The sequence below is a fragment of the Bison bison genome, unplaced genomic scaffold, assembly GCF_000754665.1.
Source record: "Bison bison bison isolate TAMUID 2011002044 unplaced genomic scaffold, Bison_UMD1.0 scf7180017860456, whole genome shotgun sequence".
NCBI classification, from domain to species: Eukaryota; Metazoa; Chordata; class Mammalia; order Artiodactyla; family Bovidae; genus Bison; species Bison bison.
The window spans coordinates 724377-740998 of NW_011491028.1; the positions used below are offsets into that span (position 1 = coordinate 724377).

Consider the following 16622-nt stretch of genomic DNA (forward strand, 5'->3'; position numbering starts at 1 on the left):
AGGAGATCCAACCAGTCCATTCTGAAGGAGATCAACCCTGGGATTTCTTTGGAAGGGATGATGCTAAAGCTGAAACTCCAGTACTTTGGCCACCTCATGTGAAGAGTTGACTCATTGGAAAAACTCTGATGCTGGGAGGGATTGGGGGCAGGAGGAGAAGGGGACGACAGAGGATGAGATGGCTGGATGGCATCACTGACTCGATGGACGTGAGTCTGAGTGAACTCCGGGAGTTGGTGATGGACAGGGAGGCCTGGCGTGCTGCGATTCATGGAGTCACAAAGAGTCGGACACTTGAGCGACTGAACTGAACTGTGCAACATAGGGCTTGTATCCACCACCAATAAGGAAAGGAAATGCAAATGGGCATATACTCAAGGCTGATTGACAGTTGCAACTTATATAACACCAGGCTTTGTTGCACATGTCTTCCCATAATTCGGTCTGTTATAATCAGACATGTACATATGTAGAATGTTTATGAATCCTTAATGGGCTCCTAGATGTCTAAGGTTACTTGAGGAAGCCCCCGAGGTTAGTTTGTATCCACTGTGTGCAGAGAGCACCTGCGTAGAAGTTGGAAAAGTCTCTGTGGTTATTTTTGCAGTATATCTGTGAGCCCTCCTGGATGTGTCTGGGATGGGGTTTAGAGATCAACCTGCATCCTTTTTGTCTAGGACACTCCTGGCTGCTCATGCCTAACTTCCTACCTAATGGTAAGTTTGGTTATTTCTGGAGGCTCTGAGGGAGAATCACTTCCATGCCTTCCTCTTAGCTTCTGGTGACTGCCAGCAATCCTATCCTTGGCTTGTAGATACATCACTCCAGTTTGTGCCTCCATCTTCACATTTCCTACATGCCAGTGCTAGCCAGCAAAGTTGATCAGGTCCCGAGACGTGTACGGCGGGGCTAAGAAAGAAAACTACAGCAAAGGAATTCCACAACAAAGATGGGGTCGAGAGGTTCAGACATGTCTCCATGAAGGGACTCAGTCTGACACCAACTTTATTCAGCATTTTATATTTATACAGAAGAGCGTGAGAAAGACAAGACAGTTGACATTTTTTCTTGGTTGACCTATACATCTTACAAACAGTCACAAGAAATCTTGAGAGCATGGGAATGGCACCCTGTTATTATTTCTTACACCAGATAACATTTCTCTGTGCATGAGAAATTTGCACAGAACTCCAGGTGTCTGCAGTAAATAAGCTCCTAATCTCTGGGGTGGCGGGACAGAGAGCTATGTTTGCAAGCAAACCCTCAAGGACTGAGGCAGCTTCCAGAGCTTGTGTCCTTCAGACAAAGGACCCCGTTCTCACGGGCAGCTCCCCGCACCTACAACCTCATATGTGGGTGTCTCTCTGTCGCTTTCCTCTTGTTATGAGGGCACCAGTCATTGGACTTAAGACCCAACCAAAGATAGTATGATTTTACCTTGTTTACATCTGTAAAAATTCTGTTTCCAAATAAGATCCCACTATGAGGTTCTGCTAGGCATGAATTTTGGGGTGACACTTTTGAGTCCAGATGATACCACCCTTATGGCAGAAAGTGAAGAGGAACTAAAAGTCTCTTGATGAAAGAGGAGAGTGAAAAAGTTGGCTTCAAGCTCAACATTCAGATAACTAAGATCATGGTGTCTGGTCCCATCACTTCATGGGAAATAGATGGGGAAACAGTGGCAACAGTGGCTGACTATTTTTCTGGGCTCCATGATCACTGCAGATGGTGATTGCAGCCATGAAATTAAATGATGCTTACTCCTTGAAAAGAAAGCTATGACCAACCTAGACAGCATATTAAAAAGCAGAGATATTACTTTGTTAACAAAGGTCCATCTAGTCAAGGCTATGGTTTTTCCAGTGGTCATGTATGGATGTGAGAGTTGGACTGTAAAGAAAGCTGAGCGCCGAAGAATTGATGCTTTTGAACTGTGGTGTTGGAGAAGACTCTTGAGAGTCCCTTGGACTGCAAGGGCATCCAACCAGTCCATTCTGAAGGAGATCAGTCCTGGGTGTTCTTTGGAAGGACTGATGTTGAAGCTGAAACTCCAATACTTTGGCCACCTGATGAGAAGAGCTGACTCATTTGAAAAGACCTTGATGCTGGGAAAGATTGAGGGCAGGAGGAGAAGGGGACGATAGAGGATGAGATGGTTGGATGGCATCACTGACTCAATGGACATGGGTTTGGGTGGACTCTGGGAGTTGGTGATGGACAGGGAGGCCTGGCGTGCTGTGGTTCATGGGTCTCAAAGAGCAGGACAGGACTGAGCGACTGAACTGAACAGTGTACTATATTGTATTTGTCCAAAGATCTCCCATGTTGTCACACATTTCCATGACCACTGCCTTTGAATGGAGGTACAATGTTCTTGTTCTCCCCTTTGGTGGACACTTAGGTTGGAGATGGCCATACCTGGCACATAGGACTTGCTGCATAGCACATAAAGATGTTGCGTTCTCTGGGCTGATGGAGGTGTGCTTCAGTTGGGAGCTGAGTGGGAGTCAGATTTCAGCCTTCACTTACCCCTTTGCCAGTCACCTTTGTTCAGACCTTGGCTTCCATGTGAAGAGGGCAGCTCAGATCTGAGAGAACAGAACCTGCGATGGGTTATTACTGTTTCAGAATGTTTAAAGAGCTCATTTCTGCATTTGGCTTTTCACAACAGGAAATACACAATGTCTGAATTGAAAGAAACACTAGAAATACCTCAGTTACACAGGAGGAGAGGATAATTATTCTGTATTAATCTGCAGTTTATCGATTCACTGTGTATGTGTGTGTGCTCAGTTGTGTCTGATTCTTTGGGATACTAGGGACTGTAGCCTGCCAGGCTTTTCAGTTCATGGAATTTTCCAGGCAAGAATACTGGAGGGGGTTGCCAGTTCCTTCTCCAGGGTACCTTCCTAACACAAGGATCAAACCCCTGTCTCCTGAGTCTCCTGCAATGGCAGGCAGATTCTTTACAATTGAGCATGATGGAAATTGATTTTTCAGAAGTTTTTTAGAAATTTGAACTAACTTTGCTACTTACAATGATTAGATCTCAAATCTCTTGACTTTTCTCAGTACCGGTATTGCATCATGGTGAATCAAGTAGAGTCTTGCTCTAGCTGTGACATTATTTTAAAGTCATTGTTTCGAAATGCTTATTATCAAGGACATCGACATCTTTTTATGGCTGTATTCTCACTTCTTTTGAAACTACCTAAACCTTTCTTCCTCTCTTTTGAACTTTACTTAGATGAATATTTTTTGACCAGATAAAATAAATGGTAAGTGTTTTTAAAATTAAAATGACCACTTTTCTGCATATCTTTATAAATATTCATCTCTTACCAAAGTACTTTGTTTGCTTTAACAAGCCTGATATTTTTATAGCATATATTTTAAAGGGCAGAGGAGGAAAGATACAGCATCTTCCTATTCTGAAATGCAAATAACTTTTCTGATTACTATTTTTTTCAGTTTGGTAGAGAACAGTTCAATCAATTTTCTGAGGCCTAAAGTAAATGAAAATTAATAATTCAAGTTTATAGTCTAATTAGTAGACCAAAATTTTTTGCTTTTGCTTTCTCCCCAGATATTATGGTTCCTTGATGGCAGATATTATATTATGGTTCCTTGATGGCAGAGAACATACCTGACTCTAGTGTTGAGGTTTAACATAATGCCAACCACATTATGCATTCATTTTGATTGAATGAAAAGATCAACTGCCCTCTCTCCTTCCCCTCATCCTTTCTACCCTGGTGCCCCTGACCATCCAGTCTCTGAACACACTGCATCTTTTCCTTCCTATCTCCATACTTTTGCTGCAGATGACTTTTCTCTAGTCATTCCCCTGCCAAGTTCCTACTCATCTTTTAAGTGCCAGCTCAGATGTCACATTGTTCAAGGGTGAAGCATTTTTCAAGGGTGAGGTGATGCTTCATTCATCTCTATGTTCCTGGTGTCTGGCACAGAGCCAGAGTTAACTACATGTATATTGAACGAGCTATTGAATGTTCAGTTTTGTGCACCATATGACTTGGGTAAAAATATTTTAAAAGCTTTTTGTGAAGAAAAATCAAAAGATTTTTTAAAAATCCTAAATTAGCTTGAAAAGTTATGAATTGGAATCTCTCTTTTCTTGAGTATTCCTGATAGTCTGCCTCACAGCCTTCTATCCTGTAAACACCTTTTTCACCTGGGTGGAGGTTTGATCCTATGAAAGCCACTGGACAAGGTGTCACAAGGCCCAAACTTTAACCTTGGTCCTCTATGACAAGTGGGCCACCATATTGCTTCTTTGAGATACCTGGTACCGTGCAGGTAATAAAAGCCTACCTCTCAGGGTTGCTGTGAAGTTAAAATGAGGTAACAGATGTGAAATTAACTTGTAAACTCTATAGCTTTACAATTAAACAAGGTATTACCATGCATAAGGGTATATTGAATTAGGCATAGCATCCTCTTTCATACCCCTGTGCATTTATTCTGCTGTTCTTTCTCCCTGGAATGCCTTTAAGAATTAATTGCTAGTCATCTGTGGTCCCCAAACACTTTATGACTCCTTATTTATAGCATTTGTCACACTGTATCAAGGCCATTTGTTTACATCTTTGTCCTCTGCGAGATTCTAGAGTAAACTGATTGATTCAGTGCTTGGTACACTGCAGACTCTTGTAAATGTCTATTGAATTGGGTGGGATTGATTCAAATAAGTATTATGTATGTAGCTGCCTGAAGGACAAAGTCTATGTTGATACATTTCTGTAGGTATGTTGTCGGGTAACTACCCAGTATTGGCTCTTGTTAAAAGCTTACAATAGAAGAAGACAGTAATGGAATATTTGTAATAATAATTTTGTATTCTTAATTTAAGTGATCAGACTTCTTGAGTATATTATTTGTAATTTAAGTTCATTAACAATGAAAGAATACCTATTGTCAAAAGCCCTTTTTTTCCCCTGCTGGTGGAAACTTAAGCTCCCAGATATCATTTGTGACTCCATTTATTTGGTTCTCACCATTAACTTGGGTCTTCTTGTTCTTTTACAGCTGGTTTGCCATCCACCCAGTCAGCATGAAAAACACCAATCATCTTGTAAATAGTGACAACGTAGGTTATGCATCTTACCTTTTTGAGCAAGAGAAGAACAAAGGTTATCTACCTGGAGAGGTGAGAATTTATGTCACTGAAAGCTTCATCTTAATTACTGAGTATCATCATTCATGCAGTGTTCAGAATAGCTGATTCAGATCTTCAGAGGAAAGTGTCATCATGGATATCACATACTGAGAATTCTCCATCCTCTCTTATCAGGAAAGACAAAATTTAAATGATTATTGACTTTGTGTCAAATACTACTTATATTGATGACTTCAAAAAGTTTCAGTTAGTTGGATTAGGAAGAACAAATTAAAGATTTTTGCAACATATAATAGTTTTTGATCAACTTGGATATGAGATATGAGAAACTGTTGATGTTTACTTTTGTTTTCAAAAATATAAAATTATTAAGCACCTTCTTAATGCTGTAGGAATCCAAATGAGGGCAGGGAATGAGTTCTCTTCTCTGGTCCAGCTTTCCCTCTTAAGTTCCTTTGAAAGACTTTGTTCTACTTTCCTGCTGCTGCTGCTGCTGCTAAGTCACTTCAGTCGTGTCCGACTCTGTGCGACCCCATCGACGGCAGCCCACCAGGCTCCGCCGTCCCTGGGATTCTCCAGGCAAGAACACGAGTGGGTTGCCATTTCCTTCTCCAATGCATGAAAGTGAAAGTGAAGTCGCTCAGTCCTGTCTGACTCTTAGTGACCCCGTGGACTGCAGCCTACCAGGCTCCTCCATCCGTGGGATTTTCCGGTCAACAGTACTGGAGTGGGGTGTCATTGCCTTCTCCGTACTTTCCTGCAATATGGCCTAAGTCAGAGACAATCCTAATCCATTAGACTGGTATTTGAAATGCAGTGAGTGATGGGATCAGAGCTTGGGGGGGGGGGGCGGTCCCAGAATCTAGTCCGTGTACTTCAGGAAGCTTGTCGGCTCTGTGTAGATTGTGGACTGCTGATAGGTAAGTGGTGAGGAAGGACCCTGCTCTGCTTGACCACAGCATCCAAACCCGAAATGCAGGAGGATATATGATGAGATGAGAACCCCAGGCCCTAGACTAGACTAAGTGTTCTGTTATAACAATACTAGCCCCATGAACATTTGGCTTGACTTTTTAGCTCCTTTATTGACAATCTTCTATTTGATTTTTCATTTTAGCCTGTTTTTTAGGAAAAAGGAAGTAATTTCCCATTATTTTTTTTAGTATAAGAAATGACACATAGTTTCCTATGCTTGATTATCTCTTTCCTTAAGTAAATTTAAGACACTTAAGGTGAAATGGTAGACCAGTTAGGTTGAGATTAAGGTCTTACCCTACTGAAAAAAGATTATATGTAGTTATTTCTGGTTGAAGAGATAGAGAAAAGATATGTGGAGGGCAAGTCTGGATGGTGGATGCTAATATTTAGGTTCAGTTGTACAGCAGAAATATCCAGATTGACTCTTTACTTTTTAAGCCAATAGGCTATTTATTTTTAAAGGAAAAATGGGTCTCTGAGTTCCAGGTACAACGCCAAACATGAGATTATGGGTCAGCATTTTATAACTTGTTGCACATTGTATTTCTTGTCAAAATGTTGCTGTTTGAGACACAAATTTGAAACTCTCTTAAAATAGTTTCACTGATAATTGGAATATTATGAGTAATAATATATATGTTGACTGCAATGTGAGTCTTTACAGAAACAAAAATCTTTCTCAGAATATTGTACCTGGGAAATATCCTCCTTTTATCCTGTGCAAATGATTTTGAATAGTTCACCAGAGTGGGTTGAATGTCTGCCTTTTTAATGGAACTCATTGCAGTAAATAAGAAAGTATACAAGGCAATTGGATTTTCTTTTGGCAGGGACCGTATGTAGCAGCTTTTGCTTCATCAAATCTGGGAGATGTTTCCCCCAATGTTCTTGGCCCGCAATGCACCAACACAGGAGAGTCTTGTGATAACGCCAATAGCTCTTGTCCCATTGGTGGGGTAGGTAATAATGACATTAAATCTTTGTTTTTACATCTCACAGACATTTTATGTTTAAGTAATCACTGTTTATTTACAATTATGTTCTCCTCAAGTATACTCTGGCCTACTTACTGCTAGCATTTGCTCTTCTCAAAAGCACCCACTAAATTTTGATTGGATAAAATTATAGTTTTCCATTTGATGCTTATATTTTTTGAACGGTAAGATGATTTAGTAAATGTCACAGATTAAATATCCTTTCCTAAACTTGGACAGCTTGATACATTTTGCCTTGGCATTTCTGAAGTCACAATTTAGTACAAAAACTGCCTGCCTCAGACATTTCTCTCCGATTATCATGTCTTTAGGGTTTTTCTAAAAATGTAACATCAAAATTCTTTTTCTTATAAATTACAAAACAAAAAAAAAGTGTTGCTGTGAAAACTTGAGGCTTCACTTGTAGCTCAGTTGGTAAAGAATCTGCCTGCAATACAGGAGACCCGGTTTCAATTCCTGGATCAGGAAGATCTCCTGGAGAAGGAAATGGCAACCCACTCCAGCATTCTTGCCTAGAGAAGCCCATGAACAGAGGAGCCCGGCAGGCTACAGTCCATGAGGTTGCAAGAGTCGGACATGACTTAGCAACTACACAACCACCACAAAAACTCAAACCACATGGAAACCTTAAAGAGCAGTAAAAAGTGAAAGTCCCTGCTTACCTTCCTCCCCTCCACCTGCTCCTTTTCCCCCAAATTACCACTGTCACACCTGTTCCTACATGTGTGCATCCATGAACAATATTTTATAACTTATTTATTGAGATTTTTTTTGTTTTTGTCCAGAATTTGGGTTTTCTACCTAATTTGTCTTTTAAAAATCTCTTTATAGTTCTGTGTAGTAAGCTGTTGAGTGTAAACTCAACAAGTGAGGCTATACCACTGTTTATTTAACTGCTTCCCCTCATCTGCATTTAGATTTTCCACCTTTGACATGAGCAGCAGGGTCTAGTTTCTGGTTCTTATTCTTTGTGTTTACAGAATATTTCACCTGTGATATTGCTTTTATCAAACACTATGTTTGGGCTTTTTATTTTATCCCAGTCAAGTTCATCCACCCAATGAGAAATATATTTTTAACAATTATACTTTTCTCTTATACTTTACTATTTTATATAGAAAGTCTTCCTATTGTAAAGCAATGATACCCCAATTTTTAAAAAAGTAAGAAAAGAGTCTTCCTACACCAGAAACTAATACAACATTTTTAATCAATTATAATTCAATGAAAAAAAGTCTTTGTTACCCTTCATTTACAAAATTTTTACACATTATTAATTCACATTAAAGTGGATGATTATTTGTTAAATTCCAAAATTCATACATGAAATGGTTAAATAAATTATGATACGTATTTGCAATAGAATATTATGCATCAATTTTACGTCTTATGTTGAAATAGATGAATTCTAGCAACGTTCATTGCTCTAATTCCAGAATGATTTTGTTTTTCATAATCTGTAAATTGGGAGAACATCTGGAAAGAGATGCTGGAATGTGGCTTTAAAAAAAAATCTCTTTGCTGGGACTTCCCTAGTGGTCCAGTGGTTAAGACTCCGCTTCCTGTGCAGGGAACTTGGATCCAGTCCCTGGCTGGTTGGGGAAGAAATGTCCGACAGGCCACACAGCCAAAAAGAAAGTCTGTTTGCACAGATTCGCTTTTCATTTTCCATCCCTTGAAAGAATCACTTATTTCACTAAGAACGTACCTCGCGTCATTTTGTTCCAGCCTAGCATGTGTGTGGCTATGGGACCTGGGCAGGATATGTTCGAAAGTACACAAATCATAGGACGGATAATATATGACAAAGCAAAGGTAAGCTGTGGGCCCTGCTGCTTTTATCGTCATTCAAAACTATACTTTAAAATCCACTGACATTTTTCATTGGGAAGTTGGTCTTTGTGAGGAAGACAGCAAGAGCTCAAGCTGCGCCAAGGAGTCTGAAGGTATGAATGCTGTTTATTGTCAATCAGGAAGGTTGTTTCACATACCGCACAGGAGCCTCTCTCTGACTGCTTGTGACTGACTTCCTACAGGAAGTACATTTAAAAGCAGGTAATCAGGAAAACATTCTTTCAGCCAGAGTGCTTGCTTCAGGCAGTTAGATGATAGATTGTAGTTTTCAATTAATGTAGTATCAAATATGACCATACTGACCCAAATTCTCAGAAGTCTCTGGGGCCTTTGCCTGCCAAGTCCCCTGACCATTTCCTATCTTTTCTTTTGGGACAAGATAAAGCTAAGTGGCACAATTCCCAGTTCTTGCAGTTTGCATTCAGATTAGCCCTTGGTCTTTTTTGATATGGCACAGATCATCCATCTTATTTAAAAGATCTTTTGATGAAGAATCTGGTTTCCAGAGAGCTTACTACCAGTTACTCTACCCTCCTTCCTCTCCTAAATTTTACCTCTCCTAAATTTCTAGTATGCTCACATAGTTTGTATCAGCTCCCATGAAGATGTTTCCAGGGGAAAAGACAAAGGATAGCTTTGAGCTCAACCATCGCTAATAAAGATAGTTTAATCTCTGCCTTTGTATAGCTTCAGTTCAGTTCAGTTCAGTCACTCAGTCATGTCCGACTCTTTGCGACCTCATGGACTGTAGCCCTCCAGGCTCCTCCATCCATGGGTTTCTCCAGGCAAGAATACTGGAGTGGGTTGCCATTTCCTTTTCCAGGGGAATCTTTCCAACCCACGGATCGAACCCAGGTTTCCCGCACTGCAGGCAGTCACTTTAACCTCTGGCTTTAATGAGCATGCCCATCAGTGTGTGTGTGTGTGTGTGTGTGTGTGTGTGTGTGTTTATGTAAATATTGTGTCTCAAGGGTTCTAAACTGTTTCAGGAGCAATTAAGGAAGAACAAAAGCACCTTTAAAAACAGAAGACACCAGCCAGCCTAATTGCTGCAGTTTCTTTTTAATTACTGTGGTCTCATCAGCGGATTGTTCTAAATTAACAGATTCTATTTAGGGTGTACACCTGTGACACAATTTGGCATCAGAAATTTTAATACCATTCTAAGCCTAGAGACATTGAGATCGGTCCCACATTCTCAGCAAGGCACAACTTTCCTCTTAATGAGGGAGGCGGTCTTAAGAGACTCAACAACACAACAACAACAAAATCAGGGGAGGTGGGCTGCAGCTGGTGTTTCTGACTTATCTCTTGAGTTCCCACACAGCAGCGGAAACTGGAATGGCAATAGAATGAAAATGAGTTAGGTGTCATGCATGGGCACTGGTGCTGAAGCAGGGTTTGCCTCCTCTAATGTAGGATAGAGATGAATAAAAACAAACATTGCCAGGGGCCTCCTTGGTGTTTCAATGCTTAGACTTCACTTTCCAGTGCTGACTGATCCCTGGTAGATAAGCTAAGATCCCACATGCCTCAGGCCAAAAAACCAAAACACAGAACAGAAGCAATACTGTAACCGATACAATAAAGACTTGAAAGAACACAAGCATTTCTAAATATATTTTTATTCACATTTCCCATAAGATTAAAAAAGGAATTCATATATTTCTCATAAGATTAAAAAAGCATCAATTGATCCTATTGGAAAAAAAGACCATCAAAAGATGGACAGTGGGTGAGAGAACTGATGCAGATGAAGTGGCTCCTGAATTCTCTCAAGTCCCTCTTTGGTATTAGCCCCTGCCAGAGAACTCAAGGACTATGAGAGGGAAAACTCCATGAGAGTCCCTGAGGAAAAACTCTTGTTCTCTGCAAAGAAGATAATTTGGTCCGTCTACTCCTAACCTGCCTTGGTGGCTCAGATGGTAAAGAATCTGCCTGTGATGCAGGTAACTGGGATTTGATCCCTGGATGAGGAAGATCACCTAGAGAAGGGAATGGCTACCCACTCCAGTATTCTTGCCTGAAGAATCCCATGGACAGAGGAACCTGGTGGGCTACATTACAGTCCATGGGGTTGCAGAGTTGGACATGACTGAGCAACTAAGGCTTTCACTCCTAACCTTAAAATATCTTGACTGTCTTTCCAGTGAGGTTGGAGCATCTTGTGCCATAGCCTGCATTGCTGGAATGTCGTATTTGTGGGCAATAAACCCAGGTCAACAGTCTCAGGGCCTTCAGGTTTCTGGGAAGTCACTGTGGGTTTGGTGGAGAGTTGAAAATGCTCTGGCTAATCAGCCAGCACCACATTACTTGACTGAAAGATGCTTTTCCAAATTGGCACTTTTTGGGTAAAAGTGTATAGTATTCATTTTAGCTCGTTTGCTTTTCATGGTAAGGCTGTGTGGGTTTTCTAGGAACTGTATGAGTCTGCCTCCCAGGAGGTAACTGGGCCACTGGCTTCAGCTCATCAGTGGGTGAATATGACGGATGTCACCGTCTGGCTCAATTCAACACACACAGTAAGTGTCACTGAGTCATACTGATTATGTGCCACAAGGGAGAAGCTCTGGGCTGATCTTATCGTTGAAGTTCAACTTCTGTTTCTTTTGTTTGTGTTAATTTTTTTTTCCTTTAGGTAAAAACGTGTAAACCAGCCTTGGGCTACAGTTTTGCAGCTGGTACAATCGATGGATTTGGAACCGTCAGTTTTACTCAGGGTGAGGTGCAGTCTGATCAGGTTTATGGTTCTAGATTCTGAACTTCAGGACTCTTTTCCTTAACAGGTTTTCACATAGCCACTACATTTACTATTTTAATTTCTAAAATTTAAGGGTAGGTAGGCTTTCCAGGTTTGTACATGATTTCTCAAGGGTCAGTATCTTTCATAATTTAGCTTTCCACGGATTCAGATAAGAATCAGAGATTCTCTCTGCATTTCAACCTGTGGAGGAATAGTTTTAAATTGGGCAGGAATGGAGTTGGAATGGTGCAGAGTAGGAGTGTCATTTTAACACCCACAATATGAATTGGCCCTTCCATCTGGTTATTAGTGTCTTTTTCCTGGAATTCTTTATTGGAGCCCAAATTCCTCAGAACAGAAGACTTTAGGAGCATAAAGCATGTGATCCTGGGTCTTCTTCCTGTGTGTATTTCCATGATTATTATAGGTTTTATACTTTATCCTGATTATCACTGTAATAACATGCATTGGAAAGTACACAAAGTTAAAAAAATTGAAAAGTAGCACCAACAGGCAATATTTTGGCTTATTTTATTCTGGTCTTCTATATACATGTATATTTTGGAACCATTAGTTGAAAAATAAATACAATTGTAACATAATACAGTTGGCATCATCTTGCCTGTCAATATTTCATCTAGCTTGGTCTAATGTTCTAAAATAAATAATTTTTGATAGCTTGATTGAGATGTAATTCACAAAACATAAAATTCAGTGGTTTTTAATGTGTTCACAGATACATGCAACCGTCACTGCCATCAATTGTAGAACGTTGTCATCACCTCAAAGAGAAACCCTGTACATTTTAGCCATCACAGCCCAGTCCCCATCTCTCCCAGGCCTAAGAAGCCACGAATCTCTATCTCTATATTTACCTCTTCTGGACATTTCGTATAAATGGAATCATAAAAATACGTGGCTTTTTGTGTTGGCTTATTTCACTTAGCATCATGTTTTCAAGGTTCATCCCTGTTGTATCATGGATTCTAAAATAATTTCATTGCCTTTTTTCTTTTTAAAAATTGTTTTATTGAGGTAGAGTTGATTTCAGTGTAGTGTTAATTTCTGCTGTACAGCAAAGTGCCTCAGTTATACACAAATGTGTATATATATAATGTATATATATATACATGTTCTTTTTCATTTTCTTTTCCCTTGTGATTTATCACAGGATATTCAATATAGTTTCCTATGTTATACAGTAGAATCTTGTTTTTTATCCATTCTCTATATAATAGTTGCATCTACTAATCCCAAGCTCCCAATCCAGCCCTCCCCCTTGGCAATCACTTCTGTTCTCTATGTCTGTGAGTCTATTTTGTAGATAAGTTCATTATGTCATATTGTGGCTGAATAATATTTCACTGTATGGTTTTGTCGGATTTTATTTATGCATTCCTCAGCTGATGGACATTTGGGTTGTTCTGTTTTGGGCTGTTAGGAATAATGCTGTTATAAATATTCACGTCCAGGCTTTTGTGTGAGCATATGAGTTCATTTCTTTGGTACATGCCTGGAAGTGGAATTGCTGGATCACTATGGTAAAATTCTATGTTTAATTATTTGAGGAACTACCAGAGTATTTTCAAGTCATTGCACAATTTTATGTTCTCATCAGTTTCTCTCTGAAGATTCTAATTTTTTCACGTCCGCACCAATACTTGTTTTTATCTTCCTTTTTTTTGATTCTAGCTACCCCTGGGGTGTGGAGTGGTATCTCATTATGGTTTTAACTGGCGTTTTCCTGGGATATTGAGCATCTTTTCTTATATTTGTTGGCCATTATTGTGTCTTACTTGGAGAAATATCTGTTCATGTATTTTTCTTATTTTTAAATTGGTCTATCTGTCTTTTTATTACTGAGCTAGAAGAGTTCTTTGAGAGTCCCATGTGTGCTCTATAAGTAGGTCCAAATAAGTTCATAGTAATTATATTTTCCTGATTATGTATTCTATGTTCTTAGGTTTTGTAGTTAACATAGCTTTTTCCTAGATTATGGGTGTTAGGCTTGGTGGTTTTTAATTGCTCGTGTGTGTGTATACACATAATTAAGTGGAGATCAAGAGAGGGTCTTTAGAGACCACAAGTTAAACAACTGGTACTTCAAACTGGAGATATCTTTTATAGCTCTCAAAATAGGAAAAGGATAATTCAGCTCATTGACCTGCATTTAATTATATCATATTTTAAAAATTGGCAACATGGTTGAGGAAGAGCAATAAAAACAAAACCTGAAAGATGTAGAACATGTATATTCTTTTACTCTATCAACCACATTGAGGATCTAATTAAATAATGGCTCCTACTTTAATATGAACAGGAAATTTTACCTCTTCTATTTTGCAAACTGTTTGAAATCATTGAACAGCAAACTTAATAAAATCTCTCAAAGTTCTGAAAGCATTATTGTACAACATTTGTCAAAATGATGGTATTTTTCAGAGGGTTGCAATCATATTAATCATAACATTCCTAATAGGGATGACAGAAGGCAATTCATTTTGGGACACTCTTCGGGATCAGGTTCTGGGCAAGCCATCTGAAGAAATCAAAGAATGCCATAAACCAAAGCCAGTCCTTCTTCAGACTGGAGAGGTAATGCATTTGGATTATCATGGTGAAATTAGTATATTGTTATTTTTAAATTTATGAATTATCAGATATGAATAGGTCTGTGTTGAATAGTAGATCTGTGTATTATACAAATGTTCCCAAATTAAATTTTTAATATTAAAAATATGGATGCCATAAGTTTAAGGAAATAAGGAAATAGGAAATAAGGGGTATGATTACTAAATATACTGACTTAGACTTTTACATCCATAGTAAATAATTGAAACAATTAGAACAGAGGAAAAGGAAGAATAAGATTAAGATGTATGAGCACAGAATTCCTCACAGAGAAAGACATCTCAGGTTATTTTCCAGAACTCAGGCAACATTATTAACTAAAGCAATATTCTTTAAATACCCTTTGGAACATGGATTTTCATTTTCATGCCAGTGTTCATAATACCATGAATTTTTGATGTAGAAACAATTTTTAAATATAATTTTTTTTTCTAACATTTACTTAGAAGTTCTTCAAGAAGGAGAGGCAATGAAGAAATAGAAGGAATAGAGGGAAAGATTCTGTGCTAATCTGAACATGGTAAAGGATATAGTCTCTTGGAGAAGAAAAGTAAGGCAAGACTTAGCAACTGAAGATTTAAAGTGTTATTTAGAGTAAAAAGAGAAATAATTAAGTTATTTCAAATGATGGTAATTCCTTGTTTGTCTTGTATAAGGATAGTCACCATGGTAATATAGGAGAACCTTGGTTATCTGTTACACATTGTGATTCCATAAAGCCACCAAAAACTTCATTGATGAGAACATAATTCCAGGTTAATGGGACACTGGTATTTGAAATTCACATATTAATTCTAGATAGAATATTTAATACTACATGACTTAGAAAAACACCTGTGACTGTAGGATAAGACACTCAAACAACTGGAAACATTGAATATCCATTAACAAAGGAAATTCTGTGAGCAGCATTGGTCTCGAGCAAAGAGAGTAATATTCCTAACACAGTTTTCATGCTTTTGGTTCCTAGCTGTTAAATCCTCATCCCTGGCACCCAGATATCGTTGACGTTCAGATTGTTACTCTCGGGTTCTTGGCCATCACTGCCATCCCTGGGGAGTTCACGTAAGTTCCTCTTTTTTATTTTGTGAGATTTTTGTGGTAGTTGTAGATGTGTTTCTGTTGAAATCACTTCTTATCATGGGCAGATAACCCTGTACTGACTCTTCTGTATCCTACTGTGCTATGTATGGCCAATAGTGACAAATATTTCCAACCCTCTTTTGGTGGGGCCTCTGAAGAATAAACCTCTTTATGCCTCTCACTGGTGGGTATCTTTTTTTTTTTTTTCTGAATGTTGAGCTTCAAGTTAACTTTTTCACTCTCCTCTTTCACCTTCATCAAGAGGCTTTTTAGTTCCTCTTCACTCTCTGCCATAAGGGTGGTGTCATCTGCATAATCTGAGGTTATTGATACTTCTCCCGGCAATCTTGATTCCAGCTTGTGCTTCTTCCAGCCCAGTGTTTCTCATGATGTACTCTGCATATAAGTTAAATAAGCAGGGTGACAATATACAGCCTTGACATACTCCTTTTCCTATTTGGACCAGTCTGTTGTTCCATGTCCAGTTCTAACTGTTGCTTCCTGACCTGCATATAGGTTTCTCAAGAGGCAGGTCAGGTGCTCCGGTATTCCCATCTCTTTGAGGGTTTTCTACAGTTTATTGTGATCCACACAGTCAAAGGCTTTGGCGTAGTCAATAAAGCAGAAATATTAGAATGTTAAAGCACAACATTCAGAAAACGAAGATCATGGCATCTGGTCCCATCACTTCATGGGAAATTGATGGGGAAACAGTGGAAACAGTGTCAGACTTTATTTTGGGGGGGGGGGCTCCAAAATCACTGCAGATGGTGACTGCAGCCATGAAATTAAAAAACACTTATGCCTTGGAAGAAAAGTTATGACCAACCTAGATAGCATATTGAAAAGCAGAGGCATTACTTTCCCAACAAATGTCCGTCTAGTCAAGGCTATGGTTTTTCCAGTGGTCATGTATGAATGTCAGAGTTGGACTGTGAAGAAAGCTGAGCACTGAAGAATTGATGCTTTTGAACTGTGGTGTTGGAGAAGACTCTTGAGAGTCCCTTGGACTGCAAGGAGATCCAACCAGTCCATTCTGAAGGAGATCAGCCCTGGGATTTCTTTGGAAGGAATGATGCTAAAGCTGAAATTCCAGTACTTTGGCCACCTCATGTGAAGAGTTGACTCATTGGAAAAGACTCTGATGCTGGGAGGGGTTGGGGGCAGGAGGAGAAGGGGACGCCAGAGGATGAGATGG

General features: G+C 39.3%; 1 protein-coding gene across 1 annotated transcript in view; it reads left to right on the plus strand.

Moving 5' to 3' along the window:
• The window catches only part of ASAH2 (N-acylsphingosine amidohydrolase (non-lysosomal ceramidase) 2), a 63626-nt gene that overhangs the window by 23666 nt on the left and 23338 nt on the right, over positions 1-16622 (plus strand). The window contains exons 8-14 of the mRNA XM_010832213.1: positions 5050-5170; positions 6949-7074; positions 8842-8928; positions 11385-11489; positions 11606-11687; positions 14190-14305; positions 15312-15406. Coding sequence (XP_010830515.1) covers positions 5050-5170; positions 6949-7074; positions 8842-8928; positions 11385-11489; positions 11606-11687; positions 14190-14305; positions 15312-15406 — 732 coding nt within the window. The remainder of the gene's footprint in view (positions 1-5049; positions 5171-6948; positions 7075-8841; positions 8929-11384; positions 11490-11605; positions 11688-14189; positions 14306-15311; positions 15407-16622) is intronic.